General features: G+C 41.1%; 1 protein-coding gene across 2 annotated transcripts in view; it reads left to right on the forward strand.

The window, feature by feature from the left end:
- Positions 1-25,960, forward strand: part of enpp4 (ectonucleotide pyrophosphatase/phosphodiesterase 4) — a 49,565-nt gene extending 23,605 nt beyond the window's left edge. Inside the window, exons 2-5 of one of the 2 annotated variants that reach the window (XM_039749452.1) lie at positions 5,944-6,041; positions 13,132-13,995; positions 19,033-19,203; positions 24,136-25,960. In XM_039749452.1, the coding sequence (XP_039605386.1) occupies positions 13,152-13,995; positions 19,033-19,203; positions 24,136-24,506 (1,386 nt within the window). In that variant the 5' untranslated portion in view covers positions 5,944-6,041; positions 13,132-13,151 and the 3' untranslated portion in view covers positions 24,507-25,960. The remainder of the gene's footprint in view (positions 1-5,943; positions 6,042-13,131; positions 13,996-19,032; positions 19,204-24,135) is intronic. The other variant, XM_039749453.1, reaches the window with a different exon arrangement.
- Positions 25,961-26,384: the final 424 nt, after the last annotated feature.

Raw genomic sequence — 26,384 nt, forward strand, 5'->3', positions numbered from 1 at the left:
GCCCCTCTCTTTATTTTCCCCTTGAAGTCAGGAGTACCCAATCAGGGTTGCCTTAGATGGCATTTCAAGGGGTGCGATAAAGAGGAACGCTGCATAGTGATTTATTAAAACTGAGTGAGACGCGTTGTCCGATTTTTATCACGGTGCAATCTTGCCGTGTGCTGTCATTTGTAGGTTATTTATTAGTTTGTGACCCTGTTCTACGATGTGAGAAGAATCAAGCATTGCAGACGCAATTGTCACCTGTGAATGAGCCACAGAACTGCTTGTTCTTATGGGTTCCATGCTGCAGGTGGAACGTTCTCTTTTAAGAGAGAAGAGGGGAAAGGTGTTCCCTGGGTCAGGAATAGAGGAGGAAGGTTAGGAGAGTTGATGTGAGGGTAGGAATTTTGAATGTTGGTAGTATGACCGCTGTGGAGAGAGAGTGAGCCGATATGATGGAGAGAAGAGAGGTTGACATATTGTGCCTGCAAGAGACCAGGTGGAAGGGGAGTAAGTCCGGGTGTATGGGAGGTGGGCTGAAATTATTCTACTGTGGTGTGGATGGGAGGAGAAATGGGTGAAAAGGTGGTGAAAAGAGTGTCGGACAGAGCACTGGAAATTGAAGAAGTAATGATGAATATTGTTAGTGCATATGCCCCGTAAGATGGGTGTGTGATGGATAATAAATAGATTTGGTTGAAGTGATGGGAGTATGTATCCAAGGGAGAGAGACTGGTGATTGGAGCGGATTTCAATGGACATGTTGGTGAAGGGAACAGAGGAGACGAGGAGGTGATGGGTAGGTATGGTGTCAAGGAGAGGAATAAAGAAGGTCAGATGATAGTGGATTTTGCCAAAAGGATGGGCATGGCTGTGGTGAATACGTATTTTAAGAAGAGGAAGGAACATAGGGTAACGTACAAGAGTGGAGGAAGATGCACACAGGTAGATTATATCCTATGCAGGAGGGTCAGTCTGAAGGAGAGTGGAGAGTACAAAGTGATGGCGGGGGAAAGCGTGGATAGGCAGCATAGGTCTGTAGGTTGACATTGGAGAGCAAGAACAGGAGGAGAAGTGGGAAAAGGAAGACTGTAAGGTGGAGTTCAGGGAGGCAAGAGAGTGTAATTGCACACTATAGCACCTATGAGGTCAGTCAAATAATGCCCAACCTCACAAAACACCCATCGCATTGCACTATGGTTAAGATTAGGGTTGTTGGGAGGGTTATCTGACTCAAAGGGCATTTCCTGACTGACGTTGTGGGCACTACCTGACTTAAGTTATATGTATTACATGCTGCAGTTAGACCCATCTGCAGGAAGAAGGTAAGACAGGCACTAGGTGTCAAGAGAAGAGTTACCAGATAGCTGGGCAACTACAGCAGCAGTGGTAAAGGAGACAGCTAGAAGGGTACTTGGTGTGACATCTGGACAGAGGAACGAGATCAAAGAAACCTGGTGGTGGAATAAGGAAAGAAGAGTATGCAGAGGAAGACATTGGAGAAAAAGAAGTGGGATAGTCACAGAGATTAAGAAAGTACTAGGCTAATCCGCCTTTTAAGGCGACCGACTTTTAAGTTGACCACTTCTTAAAACCCCTTAACGCGCACACGTACCGGTCCCGGGACATAACAGCGTTTTGACGACGTTACAGCCATGTGTGCATGCCCATCTGCCATGCATCTCGACATACTACCCATCAAATTAAACTTTAAAGTCTCGTCTTACCGATGATATAAACCATTTTGACACACAACAACCACAGCACTGACACTAAAGCCTTTTTTACAGAGAAGTACATACTTTTAAGAGTTGACTTTCCCTACCTTTGACTACCTTTGAAGACCCTCTGCAAGTCAAACATCAATATTTCCGAGCAGTATTGGTCTCATTCTGTCCGTAAGGCTCCAGCGAATATAATTCAGTAAAACGATTAGGTCCAAAACACACGATATATCCTCAAACGGACAAAAACTCCAGAAAAGTTTCATAACTTGAGACTAGCTACGTCATTTTTTTTCATTTCTATTGATCATATCAGACGTAATTTGTTTCTGTCGTCGATAACCATGCTAAAGCATGTTACACGGAAGTTGGCCAATTACGACGGGTCTGGGGTTGACTGGCACCTCGTATAGCCAACGAGTGTCACAGACAGCTGAACGATGACGTACAACTCCAAACCCTGGTAGAATCTACCAGTTTGATTGGACACTGTGAGTGACACTCAAAACTTACAGCCAATGAGCAGCTCAGCACGTAGATATGTAACTTGCCATACTAACTTGTAAACAAAACGATCGGAGCTGCGCAAAGGTGGCATTTGTGCCAGTCTGCAGACTTGGTGCGTGGTTGTTTATTGTGATTTCACCAAGTTTTTTCGCATTTTAAATATGGATAAAAGTACAGATAAACGTGAATACACTCTCGATTAAAAGTGTTAGAGGCATGTACGCGGCGTGAAAGTAATCAATCGGCCCAGGAGACGTCTAATGGCAGAGAGCTACATGTGACACGCCCTTGTGCTTTCTGCCGGCTAGGGATTACTGCCATCAGTGGCACATGAAAAAACGCTGAGCTGTGTTGTAACAGTTTGTAAAAGAAATGTATATAGTATGTGTGCATTTTATAAAAAAAAAAGTAAAAATAATATATATATATATATTCTTGGCCCATAAGACTTGTATTGACTATTTTTATATTGAAATGTGTATTTTTTATTGTTTTTATTATTTTTATAACTAATAGAGTGACACTGTGTGTAGATATAGATTCCTTTAGGTGTAACCTTTCAGTAGAGCCCTCATTGATATCTGTGGGTTGAAGCATTCAAAAGTTATTACACTTTTTCCATACGTTCCAAAATGTGGATAATGGTCCCTCTAAAAAGCACCTGGACATGCCCACATAAAAACTGGTGTAAAAATGTCATTTTGACAGGTATTCTTTTCAAATTTGAAATGTGAGTAGTCAACAAGTTATTCTGTTGGTACATAGTGTGTTTCTGTCCCCACCTACCTACTGCAGCTTTATTTTCCTTTATTTTCACAAAAAAAACTTAGGCGAGAACAAAAAAATTTGTTTTTTTTGTGAGTTCTAATGTGCATAACTTTTGATCAGTGATACCTACAGTGATTCTGACTACTAAGGGTGAAACTAGAGAATGTTACCTTTACAAAGAGACCAAACATGTGTTTATACTCCAGATAGTTCAATAACAGCAATGATTCTAATTTGGAGAGGTCGAATTACAAGCGATTTAGCAAAAATGACCCCGCTTGATAATTAAGGCAATTCAATATGTAGATCAATTTGGTATTTTATACAAACTCATTAATTTGGTTATATTGCATTTGAGCGGTATTACTTTAATACTCGTAGTTTCTGTTATTTTTGTGATGAAATTTAAACTTTTTTTCTATATTGAGGTCGCCCTTTTGAACCCCCCTGATATTTACTATGCGGTGAGGCATTTGTACTCCATCAACATTAATTATTTCCAGAGACATAATTTTGTCTATTTTTCCAGCGCATCGCACACAAAAGCAAGGGAACGATGGGAGCACCAGAACTCTGCTCACATCATGTCGCTTCGTGCTGCTAGTAGTAAGTCTGTGATAAGCGGAATACCGCTACGCTTTCCACTCACGGGACGGAAGGACAATCCCGACCGCTTTTATATAGTAAGAAAGAAGAAGAAGATATCGCACAGTCTGGAGTAAAAAATCATCTTTTACCTGGATAAATGAAACTACAAATCCCATCGTGCATTGCAAAATGGACGGGGCGTGTGTGAAACTCCGCGCCTGCGTAGCAATCACGGGACGGAAGGACACCCGACCGCTTTTGTATAGAAGGACAAGTACAAGGAGATACAGCGGAAGGTGAAGAGAGACGTGGTGAAGGCTAAAGAATAGGCATCTGATAAGTTAGGCACTAGGAAGGAGAAAAGGGCCTGAACAAATTGGCTAAACCGAGGGACCGATCTGGGAAAGATGAGCAGCAGATTAGGGTGATTAAAGGATAAAGATGGAAACGTACCCGTTGGTGAGGAGAGGGTGTTGAGCAGATGGAAAGAATACTTTGAGATGTTGATGAATGAAGAGAATGAGAAAGATACAGTTGAAGGTTGGATGATGTGGAGATAGTGAACCAGGAAGTGCAACGGATTATCAAAGAGGAAGTAAGGACAGCTATGAAGAGAATGAAGAATGGAAGGGCTGTTGGTCCAGATGACACAGCTGTGGAAGCATGGAAGTGTTTAGGAGAGATGGCAGTGGAGTTGTTAGCTTATTTAATTCAGTCTTAGAAAGTGATAAGATGCCTGAGGAGTGGAGAAGAAGTGTACTGGTACAGATTTTTAAGAATAAGAGGAATGTGCAGAGCTGTAGTAACTAAGAGGGATAAAGTTGATGAGCCACAGCCTCAAGTTAAGGGAAAGAATAGTGAAAGCTAGGTTAAGAAGGGAGGTGATGATTAGTGAGCAGCAGTATGGTTTCATGCCGGGAAAGACCACTTCAGATGTGATGTTAGTTCTGAGAGTGTTGGTGGAGAAGTATAGAGAAGGCCAGAAGAGCTGAATTGTGTTTGTGGACCTAGAGAAAGCATATGACAGGGTGCATCGAGAGGAGCTGTGGTATTGTATGAGGAAGTTGGGCGTGGCAGAGAAGTGTGTAAGAGTTGTACAGGATATGTATGAGGGAGGTGTGACAGTGGTTGGGTGAAAGATGCATTTAAGGTTGAGGTGAGATTACATCAGAGATCTGAGCCCTTTCTTATTTGCAGTGGTGATGGACAGGTTGACAGACGAGATTAGACAGGAGTCCCCATCGACTATGATGTTGGCTTGTATTACATTGTGATCTGTAGGGAGTAGGCTGGCGAGACCCTGGAGAGGTGGAGATCTGCTCTAGAGAGGAGAGGAATGAAGGTCAGTAGGACCACCAAGACAGAATACATGTGTGTGAATGAGAGCGAGGTAAGTGGAGTGGTGAGGATGCAGGGAATAGAGTTGGTGAAGGTAGATGAGTTTCAATACTTGGGACCAACAGTAATGGGGATTGTGGAAGAGAAGTGAAGAAGAGAGTGCAGGCAGGGTGGAATGGGTGGAGAAGAGTGTCGGGAGTGATTTGTGACAGACGGGTATCAGCAAGAGTGAAAGGGAAGATCTACAGGACGGTAGTGAGACCAGTTTTGTTGTATGGGTGGTAGATGGTGGCACTGACCAGAAAGCAGGGGAGAGAGCTGGAGGTGGCAGAGTTAAAGATGTTAAGATTTGTACCGAGTGTGATAAGGATGGACAGGATTAGACATGAGTACATTAGAGGGTCAGCTCAGGTTGGATGGTTGGGAGTCAAAGTCAAAGAGGGGAGATTGTGTTGGTTTGGACATGTGGAGAGGAGAGATGCTAAGTATATTGGGAGAAGGATGTTAAAGATAGAGCTGCCAGGGAAGAGGTGAAGAGGAAGGCCTAAAAAGGAGGATTATGGATGTGGTAAGAGAGGACATGCAGGTGATGGGTGTGACATAACAAAATGACGAGGACAGGAGGAGATGGAAAAAGATGATCCGCTGTGGCGACCCCTAACGGGAGCAGCCAATAGAAGAAGAAGGAATTTGGACCTTGAAGTAATCCATAGAGAAGGACGAGTTCTAGCATTGATTTCTGCGCAAGCCCTGGTTGTGAAATGTCACTGAATTTGAGGTTTGATTGACATTTTCACCTATGAGGACTGAAATGGATGTAACACCTGCTGGTTACACTCAGCTCACCTCTCATGCTGGCGTATTTGGCAGTGGTGCAGTAATTTAAAGTTTGTGGCGCATCTGTTTTTGAACTGCAATGCAGGTGTTAGCGAGGGGACAAAGCCTGTCGACTGTGTTTCATTGCTTAGTGACATGCCAGCACCCATTGTGTCACAGGGGTCTCCTCAGTCGTTTATCATGTGTCATTTCCTTGCAGGTCTTGATGCTTCACGAGATACCACAACCCCTGTATTGTCAATTGAGTGTCTAAGCTTCACAGGGGACACATTTACAAGATTATTGAGATTTGTAAAGGTAAATTGCTCAATTTATATATAAATTTTATGCACTGAGTTAAGTTTTTTTTTTTTTAGTTTGGTTTGTTAACCCGCAGTACTGTATGGGGTTCAATTTGTGGTTCAAAAATTTGACTTCTTCGTGTTCAAATGTGATATTATTGTTGTAGGGGGTGTGGGCCATAGAAACCACTAAGTGATCAGGTATTTTTTATTGTAGATAGTATTATAATAGAATGAAACATAATAAGACACTTCACAGATCAAAGATGACAGTTGAGTACTAGAATCTCTTCTCTGTTCTCTTTTTGCCTTTGTACACGAATGCATCTTTTTTTTGATCCTACACAACCTTCCTCTACCCAGCATCTTTTGCTTCCATATGCTACCTAAATTCTTGACCATTTCTTCCTATTGTAACACTCATCCACCACTTTTGGGGACAAATAAAGTATCTATCTATCTATCTATCTATCTATCTATCTATCTATCTATCTATCTATCTATCTGTGATGCGTTTCAGTCTGTTTCCATTTTTCACATTAATAGCTATATTTTAAGAAATGAGCTTGGCGTTCTACTTGATTTCATTAAAATGTGCTGATTTTCTGAATTCCCCTATAATATACAGTGTATTTTATTTCAGGTGAAACTTTTTTTTTCATGCTGAAACAGGTCTAGGAAGTAAGCTTGATCATGAAATGCATTTGATGTTGCGCTAGCTGCAAATGATTACAATGATGTATAAAGCACACTTGTGTTTATGTGTCAAATTAGCTGCATTGTACAGAAGAATAGTGCTGAAATAGAAATTATAGGATACTAGGCAGTCGGTACCTGTCAAAGTGCAGAGTGATGGCTCTGTGGCGAAGGATCTGTTCTAGCACTTGGAAGGTTGCTGGTTCATCACTACTTCATTGGGCCCTTGAACAAAACCCTTAACCTGAAAATTGCCACAGGGGTGCTGTACAGTGGATGACCAAAGCCATCCAAGTCCCCCTGTAAGGTCATGCGAAAAGACAATTTCCCTTTGGGGATTAACAAAGTACTGTATATTAAATCGACTAAAAAAGCATTTTATTATTCAGTCTCTTGCCCTACGTGTAACTTCAGCACCTTTCCTCTGTATTTTTATGTGTGAACGTCTCCTAACCGATGCTTTCCCTCTCAAGTGTGTTCCTGTGAAGCCTGCTTCTTATACACTTTTATTATTTTTGAGGTGCCTTTCTCACGTCGTTTCCAATTTTATATTTGCCATCATTGAAGGTGACTCTCTCGGTGTGCCTTAAACACCTTTATTCCTCCTTGTTCATGTCACACTTGCACTTCTCTTTCGTCGCGTCACCAAAGTCAAATTGACCAATCACTTTGCTTAGAAGTCTGGACACACAGGCTTTGGTGTTTTATTAGATAGGTAGATAGATATGAATGACACTATATGATAGATAGGAAAGGCACTACAGTGGTGTGAAAAACTATTTGCCCCCTTCCTGATTTCTTATTCTTTTGCATGTTTGTCACACAAAATGTTTCTGATCATCAAACACATTTAACCATTAGTCAAATATAACACAAGTAAACACAAAATGCAGTTTTTAAATTATGGTTTTATTATTTAGGGAGAAAAAAAATCCAAACCTACATGGCCCTGTGTGAAAAAGTAATTGCCCCCTGAACCTAATAACTGGTTGGGCCACCCTTAGCAGCAATAACTGCAATGAAGCATTTGCGATAACTTGCAATGAGTCTTTTACAGCACTCTGGAGGAATTTTGGCCCACTCATCTTTGCAGAATTGTTGTAATTCAGCTTTATTTGAGGGTTATCTAGCATGAAGCGCCTTTTTAAGGTCATGCCATAGCATCTCAATTGGATTCAGGTCAGGACTTTGACTAGGCCACTCCAAAGTCTTCATTTTGTTTTTCTTCAGCCATTCAGAGGTGGATTTGCTGGTGTGTTTTGGGTCATTGTCCTGTTGCAGCACCCAAGATCGCTTCAGCTTGAGTTGACGAACAGATGGCCGGACATTCTCCTTCAGGATTTTTTGGTAGACAGTAGAATTCATGGTTCCATCTATCACAGCAAGCCTTCCAGGTCCTGAAGCAGCAAAACAACCCCAGACCATCACACTACCACCACCATATTTTACTGTTGGTATGATGTTCTTTTTCTGAAATGCTGTGTTCCTTTACGCCAGATGTAACGGACATTTGCCTTCCAAAAAGTTCAACTTTTGTCTCATCAGTCCACAAGGTATTTTCCCAAAAGTCTTGGCAATCATTGAGATGTTTCTTAGCAAAATTGAGATGAGCCCTAATGTTCTTTTTGCTTAACAGTGGTTTGCGTCTTGGAAATCTGCCATGCAGGCCGTTTTTGTCCAGTCTCTTTCTTATGGTGGAGTCGTGAACACTGACCTTAATTGAGGCAAGTGAGGCCTGCAGTTCTTTAGACGTTGTCCTGGGGTCTTTTGTGACCTCTCGGATGAGTCGTCTCTGCGCTCTTGGGGTACTTTTGGTTGTCCGGCCACTCCTGGGAAGGTTCACCACTGTTCCATGTTTTTGCCATTTGTGGATAATGGCTCTCACTGTGGTTCGCTGGAGTCCCAAAGCTTTAGAAATGGCTTTATAACCTTTACCAGACTGATAGATCTCAATTACTTCTGTTCTCATTTGTTCCTGAATTTCTTTGGATCTTGGCATGATGTCTAGCTTTTGAGGTCAATTTCAATAATGTGTCAGTAATAAAACAGAAAGTTAGGCAGTGCCATGCCACCTTCTGCTGTAGGTCTTTGTAGAGTCGCCTTTTCAATGCGTATCAAGACATTCCCTCTACTTTCAAGCTATACTGTATCTTAAAAGATGACAGTCTTGAGACATTAAACATTTAAATAGCAAATGTTTCAGGGGAAGACTCAAGATTTCTATCATCAAAATCCCCTTTTTGTTTTTGAATTACTAACTGGTAGGTCTTTTTGAGTGTGTATAGTTCTGTAACTTCAGTTACTAAGGGGAATTTACTTGGGATGTTTCTTATAGATCGTAACCTTTAGTAAGAGGATCAAAGCACAAATGTTGTAAATCTTAAATAAAAAGAAACTCGGGAATGCAATTTTTGAAATCACTTGGCTGAAAAGTTAGGGACTTCCCATGAAAGTGTGACCAGAGTTTGTGGCCACCTGGTTTGTTAAATGAAGTGAATTTAAAACGATCTTTGTTTTAACTGTGGGGTTTGAATGCCTTTCAGTATTTCAGGTTTTGATGACTGTGCAGGGCCTATATAATATACCTGTCTCGGATGCTTTTTTTTTTTTTTTTTTTTAGCAATTTCTTTTTGTGTTTTCTGTCAGATTTTGTAAAATATGCTCCATCCAATACTGGTTCCAGTCTTGTGCTTGATGTTGCCAAGAAAGGCACCAGTCCCTAATTATGTTGAAGGCTGTAACAACTCTAGGGGACATGCCAGCCACCCAACCCGACACAGACAGACTCGGGAGGCACACTAATAAAAACACAAGTTTTTATTTTTCTTCGCCTGTGGGTATCTCCTTCCCCGTTTCCCACAGGAACAATACAGTCCCAACAAGCACTAAGCACACACACAATACTTTTTCTTCTCTGTTCTTTCTCCTCCATTCCTCTCCGGCAAGCTTTGTCTCCCTCCTCCCGACTCTGGCTCCCAGAGTGATGGCTGCTGCCTCCTTTTATAGCCCACCTGGAAGTACTCCAGGTGTTTGATGACCCATTTCCGGCTGCACTTCCGGGAGTTGCAGAAGAACTGTCCACATGGGGCTCGAAAACCATTGCAGCGCCCCCTGACGGCACCCCTGGATCCCAACAGAGTTGTAGAGAACTCCCATCTCCCATGGAGCCCTGCAGGAATCTGAGGCACCACTGCCACCCAGGGGGGCTGCCATCTAGCGTCCCAACGAAGGTATTGTTCAGTCCATGCTTGTTCCCCTGGACCATATAAAGAAGAGATGTCCGCCACAAAGGCAAAAAAGCAAAGTAGCAACAGTGAAAAGACAATTCACAGATACTGGGCTTAGAGGCAGAGTTTCAAACAAAAAGCCACATCTGAAACTGGTGAATAAAAAGTGAAGGTTAAGTTAGGCAGAAGAATGCAATCATTGGAAGAAAGGTGACTGGAAAATCATGTTCAACGTTCAAAGAGTCGTCTTTTCACTTTTGTAGAAGTCACAGGGATATGGCATTGTTTTAAGGAAGAAGCCATCTGAGGACCTGTAAAAGTGTTTGTTTCTCAAACTACAAACTCTGATGTCCTTCTCCACTTTTGCAGTTGTGTATCTGGGCCGCCTTCATCTTTTTCTGTCCTGTTTAGACAGTAATGTAGGAAAACAATGAATTGATCACTCCGTTCTTTAATTATCATTTTTGCCGATAGGCTTTTATGAAACTAACTGAAGCAAACGTAGTTTTAAGAAACAGGATAATACACTTTACTGATAAACAGAAAGTTTATAGATAATTGCATATACATTGTCGTCTATCATGTTTTTGACGAAGACAAATTTTTATTTGATTTGTCCCTCTGCATTTAAAAATCAAGCAATTCAGATGTGATTAAAGTGCACATTGCAGACTTTCATTTAAGGGGATTTGCATCCATTTCGGTCACACTATGTAGAAATGACAATGCTTTTTATACACGGCCCCCCATTTAAGAGCACCATAATGTTAGGGACAATTGGTGCCACAGGCGTTTGTGATTCCTCAGGTGGGTTTCACGGTTTCATAAGATACCTCGGCCTGCTTAAGCCCTTTGGAGTCTGTAGTTGTCGTTGTTCAACATGAGGACAAGAGCTGTGCCAATGAAAGTGAAAGGAGCCATCATGAAGCTGATAAACAAGAATACAACCATTGGATACATCAGTAAAATCTTAGAAAATCAACTGTGTGGAATATCACCAAGAAGAAAAAAACGCACTGGTGAGCACATTCATCTCAAAGGGCCTGCTGGGCAAGGAAGACCTCCACTGCTGAACATAGAAGAATCCTCACTGTGTTAAAGAAAATACAACAAATGCCTGTCTGACAGATCAGAAACTGTCTTCAGGGGGCCGATGTGTGTGTGTGTGTGTGCGTGTCAGAGACGACTATCATCTTCATGACTAGAAACACAGATGACACACAAGCCACACAAACAGGATGGCCAAATTACATTTTGGGGAAAAAGAACTTCAAAGAGCCTGCAGAATTCTAGGAAAAGGTCTTGTGGGCAGATGAGACAAAGATGAGCCTGCATCAGAGTGATGGTGAGAGCAAAGTGTGGAGAGGACAAGTGAACTGTCCGAGATCCAAAGGAGATCACCTCATCTGTTAAACTTGGTGACACTGGCGGTGTTACAGCTTGGGCCATGTATGGCTGCCACAAGTCCTGACTGGCACAATTCTCTTCATTTATGATGGAACTGCTGACAGCACAATGAATTCTGAGGTGTGTAGAAACATCTGATCTGCTCAAGTTCAGTAAATACCTCCAAACTCGGTGGATGGCACTTCATCCTCCAACAAGATAATCTATATAATAAAAGCCCAGCGAGGTGTCCGTGTCCGGGTCCGCGTCCCGTAGAAAAGCCCCAGTCCGCCCTCTCTCCGTTCTTTCCCCTTTGCTTTTATTTTTCCTGTTCCCGAAAATCTTTTCAAAACAAAAGTAAAGAAATAGACAGAGCGTGACATTAACGTCTTCTCCCCTCTGCCTATTAAATAATCATTAAAATGAAATAAAAAAATCACGAAAGAAACAGAAACCACAACCTACCCTTACAGTGTCCACCGTGCTTCTGGCGTTACAGCCAAACACGTGGTGTATGCAGGTTATGAGGTGTGCCCGTACTACAACAGATTATATTGTTCATATACTATTAACTATTTACAGGGATCAACTCTTTTGGGGAAGTTCATAACAAAAAAAAAATTTAATTATAAATAACATGTGCACTTGAGTATTTCAAGCCCCGCGTGAGTCGGATGGTTCCCCGGGTCACTAATTCGTGTGTTTCACTATGCCTTTCCGTCTTCAGCTACCCATGTGCACTTGTACGGAGGAGACCTCACGGAACAATGCCGAAACAAAATGCAAGTAAACCTGCTGCTGCGAGAGAGGACACATTACAGCGTGATCACGAAGCAAAGAGGCAAAGGCGTGACAGTCGCTCGCAAGAAACGGATACTCAGCATTCACACAGATTAGCTCAACGACGCGTCTCTGCCTCGCAACTGAAACCCCTACAGGGAGAGAAAACAGATTACGGCGTGATCGCGAAAGAAAGAGGCAAAAGCGTGCCAATGAGACACCCGACGAGAGGTCCTTACGATTGAGTCCTTCAACTGTGGTCATCCAACGTGCAGCGTAACGCGCACCAAGTTGCTAGTAAGCCAAATAAACTGCTGAGGCAACACAGGAGTTTATCAAAGCTAAAAAAAAAATGGAGAATTCTTGAAGTGCCAAGCCAGTCACCTGATTTAAACCTAACTGAGCAGGCCTTGCATATACTGAAGAGAAAATGTAAGGGGACAACAAGCAGGAGCTGAAGATGGCTGCATTAGAGGCTTGGCAGAACATCACCAGGGAAGATCCTCAGCACCGGGCAATGCCTATGAATCACAGGCTTCAAGCAGTTATTGCATGCTGGGATATGCAACAAAGTCCTAAATATGATGACTGTTTTAACAGACCCGTCATTGCCGTGTCCCAAACACCATGGTGCCACCCCTGAAATGGGGGGGACTGTGTAAGAAAAGTGTTGTGTGCCCAAAATGTATGCAACTCCCCTTAAATTAAAGTCCACAATGTCTGAATTGTTCGCTTTGTAATTTTAAACTGTGGAACAGAGGGGTCAATCAAGGAAAAATGCATGTTTGTCTCAAACATTATGGAGGGCTCTGTAGTCCTGTCTTAATAACACCTTTCAAGAAAATGATTCATGTTGTGCGACATTCTTTTTTGGATGTTGCAGTTGTTGCTTGGTAACATTTTCAGGTCCAGAAGGGTCTGTTCTTTTTATTTAGTATATTATACAATAAATAAACATGGAACTATAGTTCATAATTTAAGCATCAAATTTATACATTTTTTCTTTTTTTATTTTAGGTGTCAGAGTCAATCACTTCATGATGCTGGTCTGTATTTTATTTTGGATTTTTGTCCCTTCCTGTTGCCTCTCTGCAAGTAATCTTACAGGGAATTCAAGTGAAACTGGAAACCACTCCATCACTCCTTTACTTCTCATCTCCTTCGATGGCTTCAGAGCAGATTATTTAAAACAGTATAAGTTCCCAAACCTGCAGAAGTTTTTTTCTGATGGTGTTCTCGTGGAACAAATTAAAAACATCTTTATAACAAAGACGTTCCCAAACCATTACAGTATTGTCACTGGTCTTTATGCTGAAAGCCATGGGGTCTTGGCTAATAACATGTATGACCCCACTGTAAATAAAACCGTCTCTCTTCCAAGTTCCTTTGATCCATTTTGGTGGAATGATGCCACTCCTATCTGGGTTTCTCTTCAGCAGAAAGGATTCAAGACAGCCGCTGCCATGTGGCCTGGCACAGATGTGAAAATTCATAACATGACCTCAACGTACCACATGCATTACAACAAATTGATGACTTTCCAGGAGAGAGTGGACAATGTCACCAAGTTACTGAGCGATGGCACGGTGAAATTTGCGGCTCTTTATTATGAAGAGCCAGACCATTCTGGTCACACCTATGGGCCAGACAATACGACTGAGATGGCCAAGGTTTTAAAGCAAGTGGATGATAACATTGGCTACCTCATTGAGAAGCTCAATGAGACCAACCTGTGGAGTACCATCAACACTATCATCACTAGTGATCATGGAATGACGCAGTGCTCCAAGCAAAGAATTATACAGCTAGAAAAATGCATCAATAGCAGTTCTTACACCCTGGTGGACTCTGGTCCTGTGGCTGCCATCTTACCTTTGTTAAGTAAGTAAAGTCATTATTAGTTGTGAATTGTTTACACTTTTTAGATGTAAAAAAACAACACGAAACCCCTGAGGCCAGTCCAGCTCAGTTGTGGAGGGCTACAGTCAATTATATGCATCAATTTTCATTATCTGTGGGGTTACCTTCTTGAAAACCCTCACAGATACTGAAGCATTGATCCATTGGGAGAAATTGGATTAGGTGAACCTTATTCACTACACTTTTGGTAACCATGCTCCTAAGCACATGATTTTATGTACCGATAATCAATGTATTTGCACGTAGGAGCACTTGGCAAAACACTTTCATTAGCAGTACACTTTGCTGCCATTGTTAAAATTTAATAAATGTATATGAGAAACAATTTTACCAGAATGGAGAGACTTGTTAATACAACAGAAGCTGCATGAATGAAGTCTTTAAATGATGTCAGCAAAGGAGACAGACAGGTCACCGTGCTACTGTGGCTACAAACGGAAGCAGGGTGGTAAGCAATGCATTGTGTCCATTCCAGCTTGCATGGGCATGACTCATTGGGTCGGGCAAGTGGGGAATGTTGGTCGGGATGTTGGCTCAGGTCTTGTTCCGGATGACCCTCCGACCTCTCTCCCCAAACTGGGGGAGGCTGGCTGGAACAGGATTGGCAGGGGGAGGCGTTCAAGGCTCTGTTAATGACCTTTGTGGAAACCTTGTTTTTATTTTTACTTCAATATCGGGGGGTGGCGGTACCCAAAAATAACCGGAATTGAACAAAAAAAATAATCTTTTTTTTTTTTTTTACTGAAACTTTAGTCTCCTTCAAAGTACTCTTCTCCATGTGAATAAATGGACTTGCCCTAATGGTTTTCCCACTGGTGGAAGGACCCTCCACTTTTTCCCCCATCATGAAGTCTTTGGTTGAGCTTAGTAGTGTCTTTGAAATGATTGTCTTGCTGCATGATGAAGTTCCTGCTGATTAGTTTGGATGCAGTTCTTTATCATTTGGCAGATAAAATATTTCTGTGGTCTTGTATATTTTGGATCATGAGCAACTGTATAGATTGAAATAAAAATGAAAGAAGCAGTCTAAACACTTATGGCTTAAATATGTGCATCCCAGTGATAACAGTGGAATGTAAGAAAGCCAACCTTAGTGGGTTGTTTACTTGCATATTCATTTTGTTTTATATTTGTGCATTTGGTTTTGATAAATAGATGAAGGCCGCAGATCTTTCATGTGGTTACACTGTTTCCTGTTTTCTAGTTCTGATCATCTGGAGATGGAAAATCTAGCAACAAAAATAGAATACTCTGCAGACCACCTGTTTTTTTGTGTTTGGGTCCCAGGGTGACCATTTATACTACTTAGTTTGTAAACTTAATAAGACTAGGGGGCTTCGTCCCCTGCTTGCTTCACTCACCATCAACCCCCTCGCCTGCAGTACACTCCAGCCACTTCGCATCTCTGCCACTCGTGTATGTGGATTTCACTTTCACAAAACAACAAAAGTTTTAATTCTCACAGATACGCCTCTTCATTGGGAAGAAACACTACTTTTCTGTGATGGCAACATGAATTAGACGATCTGCAAATCTCCGATTTAAAGGTTAAATCCAAACAATATACAGTATTCAAATCTCTTTTCGTTGTTCCGTTATTTCACCGAGTAACAATTTCCATTTGTTTACGCTAATGCGATCTTTACTATCAGTTTTTTGAGACTTTCGAATTTTAGTACTTCCATTATCTCTAGACTGCACTGCATGTGTATCGCGCCAACGTTTTTGAATTCTTTATGACGTTCTACTTTGTCTTCTACTCTTTGTCTTTTATTTCCGGCCCCGGCTGTGGTTAAATCTCTTGGTACAAAGTCTCGTCTCGCAGGACGTGAAAGTATTAGCAAAATGCTTGTTGACCAGTGAGGTTGATCTTGAGAAAAGTAAAAGTATAACTTATTTAAAGTTTTCCTTTCTCCATTTTTATATAAAAAGGAGGTTTTGTTCTAAAATTATTTTCCATTTTCTGAGGAAAAGCACATTTTGATTTCTCTAGTTCAAGTTTTGAAAATTTTTGCGTCTAAAATAACATTTTCAGGACACTGCAGACTTCACTTACATTATCTTAGAGAGATGAGGGTACTTCTAGTGCACACCAGTGAACACCAGTTGTGTAATCTGACATGACCAGCAACTCAATCCAACTAATGTGCAACTCACTGCAACAAAATCAAAAAGGCCTGACTGTGTCCCAAGACTTAAGGGTGGGCTCTGCCCGTGTGTTAGATCTGACAACCAGTGAATGCTCATCTGTAAGTACAATGCATAGAACGCAGCCTACAAGGAATAAGAAACGCAGGTGTTTTGGACCCTACAGACAGAAGAGAGAGTCATCTGTCTGATGTTACAGGTTTTACCTGCCACAACAGGTATATCAAGATTGCAGTCGAAGCCTTCATACAGGATCTGGCTCTGTTGGGCAACACCTTGTTGGCTTTCAGATAAAGTGCTTGCATCCATCCATTAACCAACCCGCTACATCCTAACTACAGGGTCATGGGTGGTCTGCTGGAGCCAATCCCAGCCAACACAGGGCGCAAGGCAGGAGACAAACCCCAAGCAGGGCACACACTCACACACTTTGGACTGTGGGAGGAAACCGGAGTACCCAGAGGAAACCCACGCAGGTACGGGTAGAACATGCAAACTCCACACAGGGAGGACCCAGGAAGTGAACCCGGGTCTCCTAACTGTGAGGCAGCAGCGCTACCACTGTGCCACCGTGCCGCCCAAAGAGCTTGCAATACTTTGGAAATTTCAAAGTGTGCTGGCAAGTTGTTATAGTCATCTAATTAGATATACCCTGCGATTTTTATGAGATCAGCAACTGTAGTTGTCAGGTTTGACATTCCCTCTGATTAGAACTTGTGTGGTGTGCCGTCGGCTTAACTCGAGAACAAATGAACCTCATTTTTATGAAATGTTTTAGACAATGAGCACTCATTTGTCTTAACAGCTGATTATGTTCTGGGTGACTTCCAATTATTCAACTTCAAGTTCTTAACTACTGCTAATACTTAACTAACTTCTGTCAAACCACTGTTCAGAGGCTCGCAAAATATGACATTCAGTGCCCCCCTCCCATAATGTTTGGGTCAAGGATGCATTTTTCCTTGTTTTCCCCCTCTGCTTTACAGTTTAAAATTACAAATCAAACATTTCAGATTTGTGTTTAAAGTGCACGTTACAGACTTTCATTTAAGGGGAGTTGCGCACATTTTGGTCACACAACACTTTTCTTACACAGTCCCACCCATTTCAGGGGTGGCACCATGATGTTTGGGACACAGCAATAGCGGGTCTGTTAACTCAGTCATCATATTTAGGACTTTGTCACATATCCCAGCATGCAATGACTGCTTGAAGCCTGTGATTCATAGGCATCACCAGGTGCTGAAGATCTTCCCTGGTGATGCTCTGCCAAGCCCCTAATGCAGCCATCTTCAGCTACTGCTTGTTGTCTCCTTACATTTTCTCTTCAGTATGTGGAAGGCCTGCTCAGTTGGATTTAAATCAGGTGACTGGCTTGGCACTTCAAGAATTCTCAATTTTTTTAGCTTTGATAAACTCCTGTTGCCTCAGCAGTTTGTTTGGCTTATTATCTTGTTGGAGGATGAAGTGCCATTCACTTGAGTTTGGAGGTATTTACTGAACTTAAGCAGATCTGATGTTTCTACACACCTCGCAATTCATTGTGCTGTCAGCAGTTCCATCATAAATGAAGAGAATTGTGCCAGTAAGGTACTGTGGCAGCCATACATGGCCAAGCCATAACACCACCAGCACCGCCATGTTTAACAGATGAGGTGGTCTGCTCTGGACCTCAGGCAGTTCCTTGTCGTCTCCACACTTTGCTCTTGTCACCACTCTGATCAGGTTCCTCTTTGTCCTGTCTGTCCATAAGACCTTTTTCCAGAATTCTGCAGGCTCTTTAAAGTCTTTTTTCACAAACTGTAATTTGGCCATCCTGTTTTTGTGGTCTCCATCTTGCAGCGTGGCCTCTGTGTTTCTGTTCATGAAGTCTTCTGAACATCGGCCCCCAGACGACTGTGTATGATCTGTCAGACAGGCGTTTGTGGCTTTTTCTTGACCATAATGAGGATTCTTCTGTCATCAGCAGTGGAGGTCTTCCTTGGCCTACTAGTTCCTTTGTGATTACTGAGCACACCAGTGTGTTTTTTCTTCTTCATGATATTCCAGATAGTTGATTTATGTCATCCTAAGGTCTTACTGAGGTCTCCAATGGTCTTATTCTTGTTTTTCAGCCTCATAATTGCTTCTTTGACTTTCATTGGCACAGCTCTTGTCCTCATATTAAACAATGGCAGCTCCAGACACCCAAAGGGTAGAAGCAAACCGAGGTATCTTATGAAGCAATGAAACCCACCGGAGGAATCCTAAACAGCTGTGACGCCAAACATTATGGTGCCCTGAAATGGGGTTTGGTGGAGGGGCCCTGTTGAAAACGTGTTATCATTTTTATATAGTGTGACTGAAATGTGTGCAAATCCCCTTCGATGAAAGTCTGTAATGAGCACTTTAATCACATCTGAATTGTTTGGTTTGTAATTTAAAATTGTGGAGCAGAGGGGTCAATCAAAAGAAAAATGTCTTTGTCCTAAACATTGTGGGGGTCACTGTATGGATTTAGGACTTTCCTGAATTTCAGTTTCAGTCTTAAAAGTTCAAGATTTGAAGTTTTTGGCCTTTTTGAAAGCTCAAACAGATTAGTGGTACTGCATCTTGCATGTATGTTGGCAAATTCACATCATCTATACTGTACTTGTGTTGCAAATTTGGAGAAAGTTGTATTCTGGCTACATCTGATTTTTTTAGTTAGTAAGTTGTTATGCTGGAATAAATTGTGTACAGTTGCTGTTTTGGAGTATAAATCATGTCTAATTATCTGTGCTGTTTCCTTTTGCATGACCTTATTTTATTCCTATTTATCAGGGGTGGCAACAGCTCTTGTGTATATGTAACAATTGTATGTTCTTACAGATATTTCACTGGTGTACAGCAAGCTGAAGAACTGTCATCCAAACATGAAGGCGTATCTGAGGAATGACCTGCCAGACAGGCTGCATTACAAGGCCAGTCCAAGAGTCCAACCAATCATATTGATTGCTGATGAGGGGTGGCTTATTGTTCAATCAGGAGGATCCAATCTCTGTAAGTAGTTTGGCATAACTAATTAGAAAGTTACCAAGAGCTGAGCTCAATAGGATGATCCCATGGCTGATTTATTACATAATTCGCATCCCTCACCAACCCCTGGGCAGGCGAACACCACACGATAGCCACTTCACGTCTCTGCCGCTCGTGTATGGGGAAGCGGATGTACAATTTAAACAGATTGTTATTTTCATGGGAATTGTTATATATGCATAATAGAACTATTTTACATTACAGCAAGTAAATAACCATAGTAAAAAATAGTAAAACGTAATAAATTGAAAGAAAATTGTTTCGTGTTGCGTTAGAGGTATTCGTTGTGTTATACGTTTTTGTTCTGTTTGGCTTTGAAATTAACATGCAAATACTTTTTAAACTTCAGTAAAAACAATATTTGGAATTAACTTTTCGTCTATCGAATTGAATTTGGATTTACATCGTGACAATGCAACGTATAACTAACCGTGAGTGAATATCGTTTCTTTCTCTCTAATAAATAAACTGACTTTTTTGAATGTTTGTCCCTGTGATTTGTTAATTGTTACAGCAAAAGCTATTCTAATGGGAAACTGTAAACGTTTTAATACGAATGGCATATCAAGATCTCCTTTGGTGTCTGTTATCCCCTGAAGATGTACTACATTACCTTTCTTGTCACCTGTTAACATTTTATATGTCAGAATTGTTCGACCAATTCTGAATACAACTAATCTTGTCCTATTGTATAGCCCATCACTCAGACAGAAATTCCGCAATAACATTACGATACATCCTACATTCAACAGTAATTCAGCTGTTGGAAGACCAGATGGTGTTAACGGTTGTAGATATCCTTTGTGATATTGTAAGTTGATGTTTTCATCTTCTGCACCATTACCACCAAATGTTTCAGCGTACTCTATTGATACACATTTAACCAATTTGCCGTTTAACCGATCGACAAATTTCGTGTTAATTCATTTGACTTCATCATTTCTCTTGTTGATAACCCTTTGGGATGAAATTCTTCACTAAGATTTGTACATAGTAAGTCTTCTTTTATTGCGAACTTAAAGTGAGGAAAACGTTAAAATGTATAAGAGCTGAGAGTGCAGGAACTGACAAAAGCATTCACACAAATGAGAGGTGAGAGGACCATGGGTGCGGGCCATTAACTGGAAATGGTGGAGAAGAGGGCGGGACTTGAAAAAATCTCTTGGCAATAATCTCGTCTCGTCTCAGAATTTTCTTTTATAATCAAGAGACATTTTAATAGGACCAGTTTTTATTAAATAAAGCAGGGGGAAAAAACAACTACATTAGAGTTAGGGATGGTATTCTTTTAGGGCTAAATACCAATCACCGATTTCATGGTACTAGAATTGGCTGATTACATATTCTGATTTGCTTTTGTCTTTTTATTATTATTTTTCTTGTATTTTATTATGTTTGTGTGTGTGTGTTTTTTTACACTGAGTTCCTGCATAAGTGGCTTAGTAAGTTAGTTATACACAGTATTCAAGTGATATTTGTAAAATTAATCTGCAGACGATCTTTTCATTTTTTATTTATTAGCAAAATAAAATTCTACACGCTTATTGTTCATCCATCCAGCTATATCCTAACTACAGGGTCACGGGGGTCTGCTGGAGCCAATCCTAACCAACACAGGGCGCAAGGCAGGAAATAAACCCTGGGCGGGGCGCCAGCCCACCGCAGGGCACACACACACCAAGCACACAGGGACATTTTAGGATTGCCAATTCACCTAACCTGCATGTCTTTGGACTGTGGGAGGAAACCCACGCAGACACGGGGAGAACATGCAAACTCCACACAGGGAGGACCTGGGAAGTGAACCCGGGTCTCCTAACTGCGAGGCAGCAGCGCTACCACTACACCACCGTGTCCCCCGCTCATTGTTCATTTGTCATAAAATAATACTTCAATAAATTTCCCTTAAAGGGCAAAAAATATACATTTTTATGTGAAACAACATGTATAGAAAAGAATAATCCCCACCCCTCGAAATATTCGCATTTTGTTGCTTTGCAGCCTGAAATGAAAACACAAAAAAATTATTTCCCCAGTTGTATTTACTCAATGCCACTTATAACAGCCAAGTGAAAGATATAATAGAAATAGTTTAAAACAATAGTAAAAGATAGTTAATGGATCATCCCCCTTTGTTTCAGTACTTTTTAGAACCCCCACCCTTTTTGCTTTGATTACAGCCATGAGTCTGTTGGCGTTCTTCCCTACCAACTTTGAACATCTGGACTGCCCAGTATTTGCCCACTCTTCTTTACAGAACTGTTCAAGCTCAGTCAAACTGGATGGTGACCATTGGTGGACTTAAAAGTTTCTTCCTACAGTTGAATGACTTGCAGGTTAGGTGATTTGGTGGTGCTAAATTGGCCCGTGTGTGTGTGTTCTGCCTGCAAAGGACTGACGCCCTGTCCACTGATTGTCCCTGCCTGGCACCCGATACTTGCTGGCATAGGCTCCATCTTCCCTTGGGACCCTGCTCGAGATAAGTGACTTTAGAAGAAGGGTCAGTGGTTAGTTGAAGGATGACTTATATAACATTCTGCGTACTCGTATGTTATAACCCAGGCACAAGCAAGAGAAAAACTTCCATTGTTTTTTTACATTTGTTTATTTACAAAACAGAAACAAGAATACGTAAAATTTGATTTTGAAACTTCTGTCGTGAAGTTTCTAATGTCAGAAAGTATAGGCAGTGAATGGAGAAGCGCCATGTGGGTTGAGTGACGGGTCATAACTCACGAGTACAACATTCTGCATATCATTTAATGAGACTAATTCCAAGCAGATGCGTAAGTAGTGTGAGTGTTTCAACTTGAACTCTTTTTGCATTGAAATCTTGATATGTTGACAGGTAGAGTTTCATAGTAATAACTAGGGGGCTCTGCCCCCTGCTCGCTTCGCTCGCCCTCCCCCATGTTTGGTTTACCAGATATACAATTTGAAGAGATTGTTATTTTCATGGGAATTGTTACATATACATTATTTTCACTTTTATTTTAAAAACTTTTGTAAAAACAATACTTATCCTTTATTTCTGGCCCCGTGCGTGGTTACATCTCTTTCTCGCCAAACGTATAACGCTGCTTGCGTTGTGAAGGGGTTTAACGGCTGAACGTACACTAAGGAGATGCCGTCGGATCATCTGCTGTCTTTCTGCCGCTGGCGAGCTGCCTGTTCTGCTTGTCGCATGTCGTTGTGTTTAAGAGCAGGGAGCACATGATGCTTGTCTTCAAAAAGCAATCCAACAACTGCTAGGTTAGATGTCTGTGGACTTTTTTTAAATGATGGCTCACCGCCTTGTCTCGCGTGAAGTTGTAAAAACAATAATTGTCCTTTATTTCCGGCCCCGGGCGTGGTTAAATCTGTTTCTTTCATGACGTGTAATTCTGCTCACGTTGTGAATGGGGTTCAGCTGTTGTCGCGCATCCGGTCGATCATTTTAAAGCCTGTACAGCCGCTGTCCTTTTTGCCACTTCGTGTCTCTGCTGCTCACTTTGTGATCATAAATATACACCTGACCGAATTGTGTTTTCTTTGAAATCAAACTTGTCGTTGCTTTAACTGTTGCAGGACCATAGATTCTCATAGTGTATGGTCCATTATTGTGTAAATCTACGTTTTGTGCATTGAATGATGCGAATGCGAAAAAACTTTGTTTTTGCCTTTTATTTCTGACCTCGCTTTGTCTCGCTATTTTTTCAATTACACCTGGTCCCGATGATTAATTTCCTTTTGTTTGCGCTAATGCGATCGTTTCATTTATAACGTCCTTTATACACTTTATATGCACTGAGACCCTTGTATCTGTGTGTGCTGCGAGCCTTTACACTACAGATTTTTTTTTTGATGGCCGTGCTCTTGATATTGCTTGTAAGTAGGGAGTGTCTTGCGAGAATCTCATGTTCTATATCCTCGCGAGACAAAAGAGAATGGCCACGGAGCGTTTTATTTGTCTTCTGTTATCTTAATGTGAAGATTAACAACAGTTCATTGTTGTTGTTTCTCCTAGTCATTCCCACCAACAGAATTTTTTTTTATAATAGAGAGATAATAAATTCTTTACATTTATATTGTGCTTTTTTTCACTACTCAAAGCACTTTTCATAGTGAGTGGGGAGCCACTTCAACCAACCACGCATGAGTAGTACCTACCTGGATGATGCGACCACAGGTACTCACACAAGACATTTGCTGTTAGGTGGTGAAGTGGTGAGAGATGGTTAGCCAGTTAGATACAGGGGATGATTAGGGGGACTGAATGACTAAACCATGGAGGGCAATTTAGCCAGGATATCGTGACACACAAATGCTGCCCAGGGATCATTTATGACCACAGAGAGTCAGGACATTGGCCTTACATCTCATCCTAAGGACAGCGCCAACTTTTACAGCATAGCATCCCCAACACTGCACTGGGGCACTGGGATCCCCATTCAGACCGGGCGCCCCCTGCTGGCCTCACCAACACCTATTTCCAGCAGCATTACCTCGGAGAAGCCTTACTAATTTTGCCAGACTTTCTAAGCAACATCACATCTTTAGATTTGACAAACAACAAGCAGAAGTGTCGATTGGAAGTTTTCTTTTGTAGTTTGGAGACATTCATTATAAAGCTGTGTGAAAGGAAACGGTCATTAAACACTCGAGCTTCATTTGCAAAAAGCCAAAATGGTATGTTTGCTTTGTGTGTCTCTACAAAAGAAGAAGTAAACAGCTTAATGATTAATAGCATTCACCTCATTAAGAGAAGGTTCAAGTTTGCTCTGGACCTCATTATTGTTTCTTTACCAGCTGCAACCTTCTAATGCACGTAATCAGGCCTACTGAATATAGAAACTGTGTGCTCTGCAATTTCTTTTTGTTAAAAACCTAATCTGTTTTTTGGTTTTGTTTTCACAGTGGGTGATCATGGTTATGATAATGACTTACCCAGCATGCATCCCTTCCTGGCTGCCCATGGTCCATCATTCCGGAAAGGCTACAAGCACAACACGATGAACATTGTAGACATCTACCCTCTGATGTGTCATCTGCTAGAAATGCAAGAGCTGCCTAATAATGGCTCCTTCTCTCATGTCAAGTGTTTACTGTCTAGCCAGTGGTGTGTAAGCCTCCCAGAGATGCTGGGAATAGTCATTGGGGCTTTGATGCTTCTGACAGCTCTGACGTGTCTCATCGTCCTAACAAAGAAGAGGGCTGCACCTTCACAGAGGCCATTTGCACGCCTGGAGCTGCAAGAAGATGATGATGACGATCCACTTATTGACTAAACTCAATTCATTGTTGTTGTTTTTCTTTGGCTTGAGGTTGGTTTATAAAGGCAAGAGACCTCGGTCAAGTGATTGCCTTGCCATGCTCCATTAGGTGGGCCCAGTTAAAATCAAATCAGGTTCCTTCCAAATTTGCTTTATAGATAGATACCCTTGCAGGAAGAATTGAACATCATGTCCTCTCATTTAGGATGAATGTGCTTTTTTTTTTTCTCTCTCATAATGAGCATCCCTAGTTGTCAGTTTGTCACTGACTATCTTGAGATCAGTTATAACCAAACCGCAAAATATTGCATGGGCCTCAGTGAAGTGTCAAATGACGGAAAGAAGCATGAAAAGACACAATTCTGCATATACTTACCATGTAATTTATCCTGTTACAGCCTTCATTTCTGGAACTGTATGTGTTACCAGCAGAATGGACTCTGGCTGCCTCTCACAATATGGAATGAGTGGCTGGGAAAGGTGACGTCTTGACGTATTAGCACGCCACTATCTGCCCTGTTTGCACTTTTGTCCTCAGGAATATTTTTCAAAATAAGATTATACTACTGAGTTGCACAGCACAATCGGTCACCTGGCACTTTTCAGAGTTTGCACTCGATGAATTCACCCCATGAATTTCCACATGTTGTGCTCTGTTCTAACACAATACTGTACTTTGATGCCAACGGGTGGTCTTTTTTTTATTGTTCTGTATAAGCAAAAATCACTTTGTACTAATCTTGTCTGGGTTACCGTCTGAGAAGAAACAACTTCTGTTAATTGTGTTACATGAGTAATGTAGTCACACTTATTTACTCTTTATGCTTAATGGTCCACTTTGTTGGCAGGTTTTCTTCTTTTGCTCTGCAGGTATGTATGCTTGAAAGTATCTGAATTTACACAGTTTGCCATTCTGGGAGTTTTACATCAAAGCTTCAAACACAGTTTAAAGTTCTGCTTGACTGAGAATGGAATAAAATAAATAATGACGTCAGTCTGCACATTTTGAACATTTGTGTACTGTATTTGCAGGATAGCGTAAGTGGAAGCATAAAAATATAAAGAAAACTTCTAGCAAGAAAAATCCAGAGGCTGATAGCTGCCTTGCAGTATTACAAAGGTTAGGCATACATGGATTTATTTCAACCATTATGTTTTGTTAAAAGTGTTTTATTTTACAGCCTGATTATGTATCCCTTAACTTCTGTTACCAGTTGTCGTTTTGTACAAAATGAAATGTATAGTTTTGAATTTGAGGTGTTTAATCATCATTGAGAACAAAGACTATGAAACTAGAATCCAGCTGCGTATACATTAGGTGTGTTCACGGCAAGGAACGAAGGCAAACTGTGGTATGTGATAAATGTGCTTTCTTCCTGTTGTTTGGAAAATGTTACATCAAAACTGCTCTTTTATTTTGATTGGTGTGAATTATCTGAAAATTAAACGTCATAAGAATTTTTATAACATTTACAGACTTCTTAAATGTCGCAAGGAGTGTTTGCTCAGAATGCAGATACGTGATTGTAAAGTTACACATTTGTATTCCATTTGGAGGCGCTAGCTCCCTGGAAATACGTTCGTTTTGCAGTTGTGGCGTCTTAAGTAACCTGAACCTAAATAGATATATATAGAATAGACAGTGATACCTTGAGATACGAGTTTAATTCGTTCCGTGACCGAGCTCGTAAGTCAAAATCCTCGTATCTCAAATCAGTTTTCCCCATTGAAATTAATTGAAAAGAGATTAATTTGTGCCAGCCCCCAAAAATCCACCCCAATTTTTTGTTAAATGTTTTCAACATAAGAAAAATATATTTATAATGAACAAATATTGTATACAAACAAAATAAAACCTAATACATAAAAGAGAATCTAAAGAAATAAACAGAT

The sequence above is a fragment of the Polypterus senegalus genome, chromosome 3 (assembly GCF_016835505.1).
Source record: "Polypterus senegalus isolate Bchr_013 chromosome 3, ASM1683550v1, whole genome shotgun sequence".
Classification (NCBI taxonomy): domain Eukaryota; kingdom Metazoa; phylum Chordata; class Cladistia; order Polypteriformes; family Polypteridae; genus Polypterus; species Polypterus senegalus.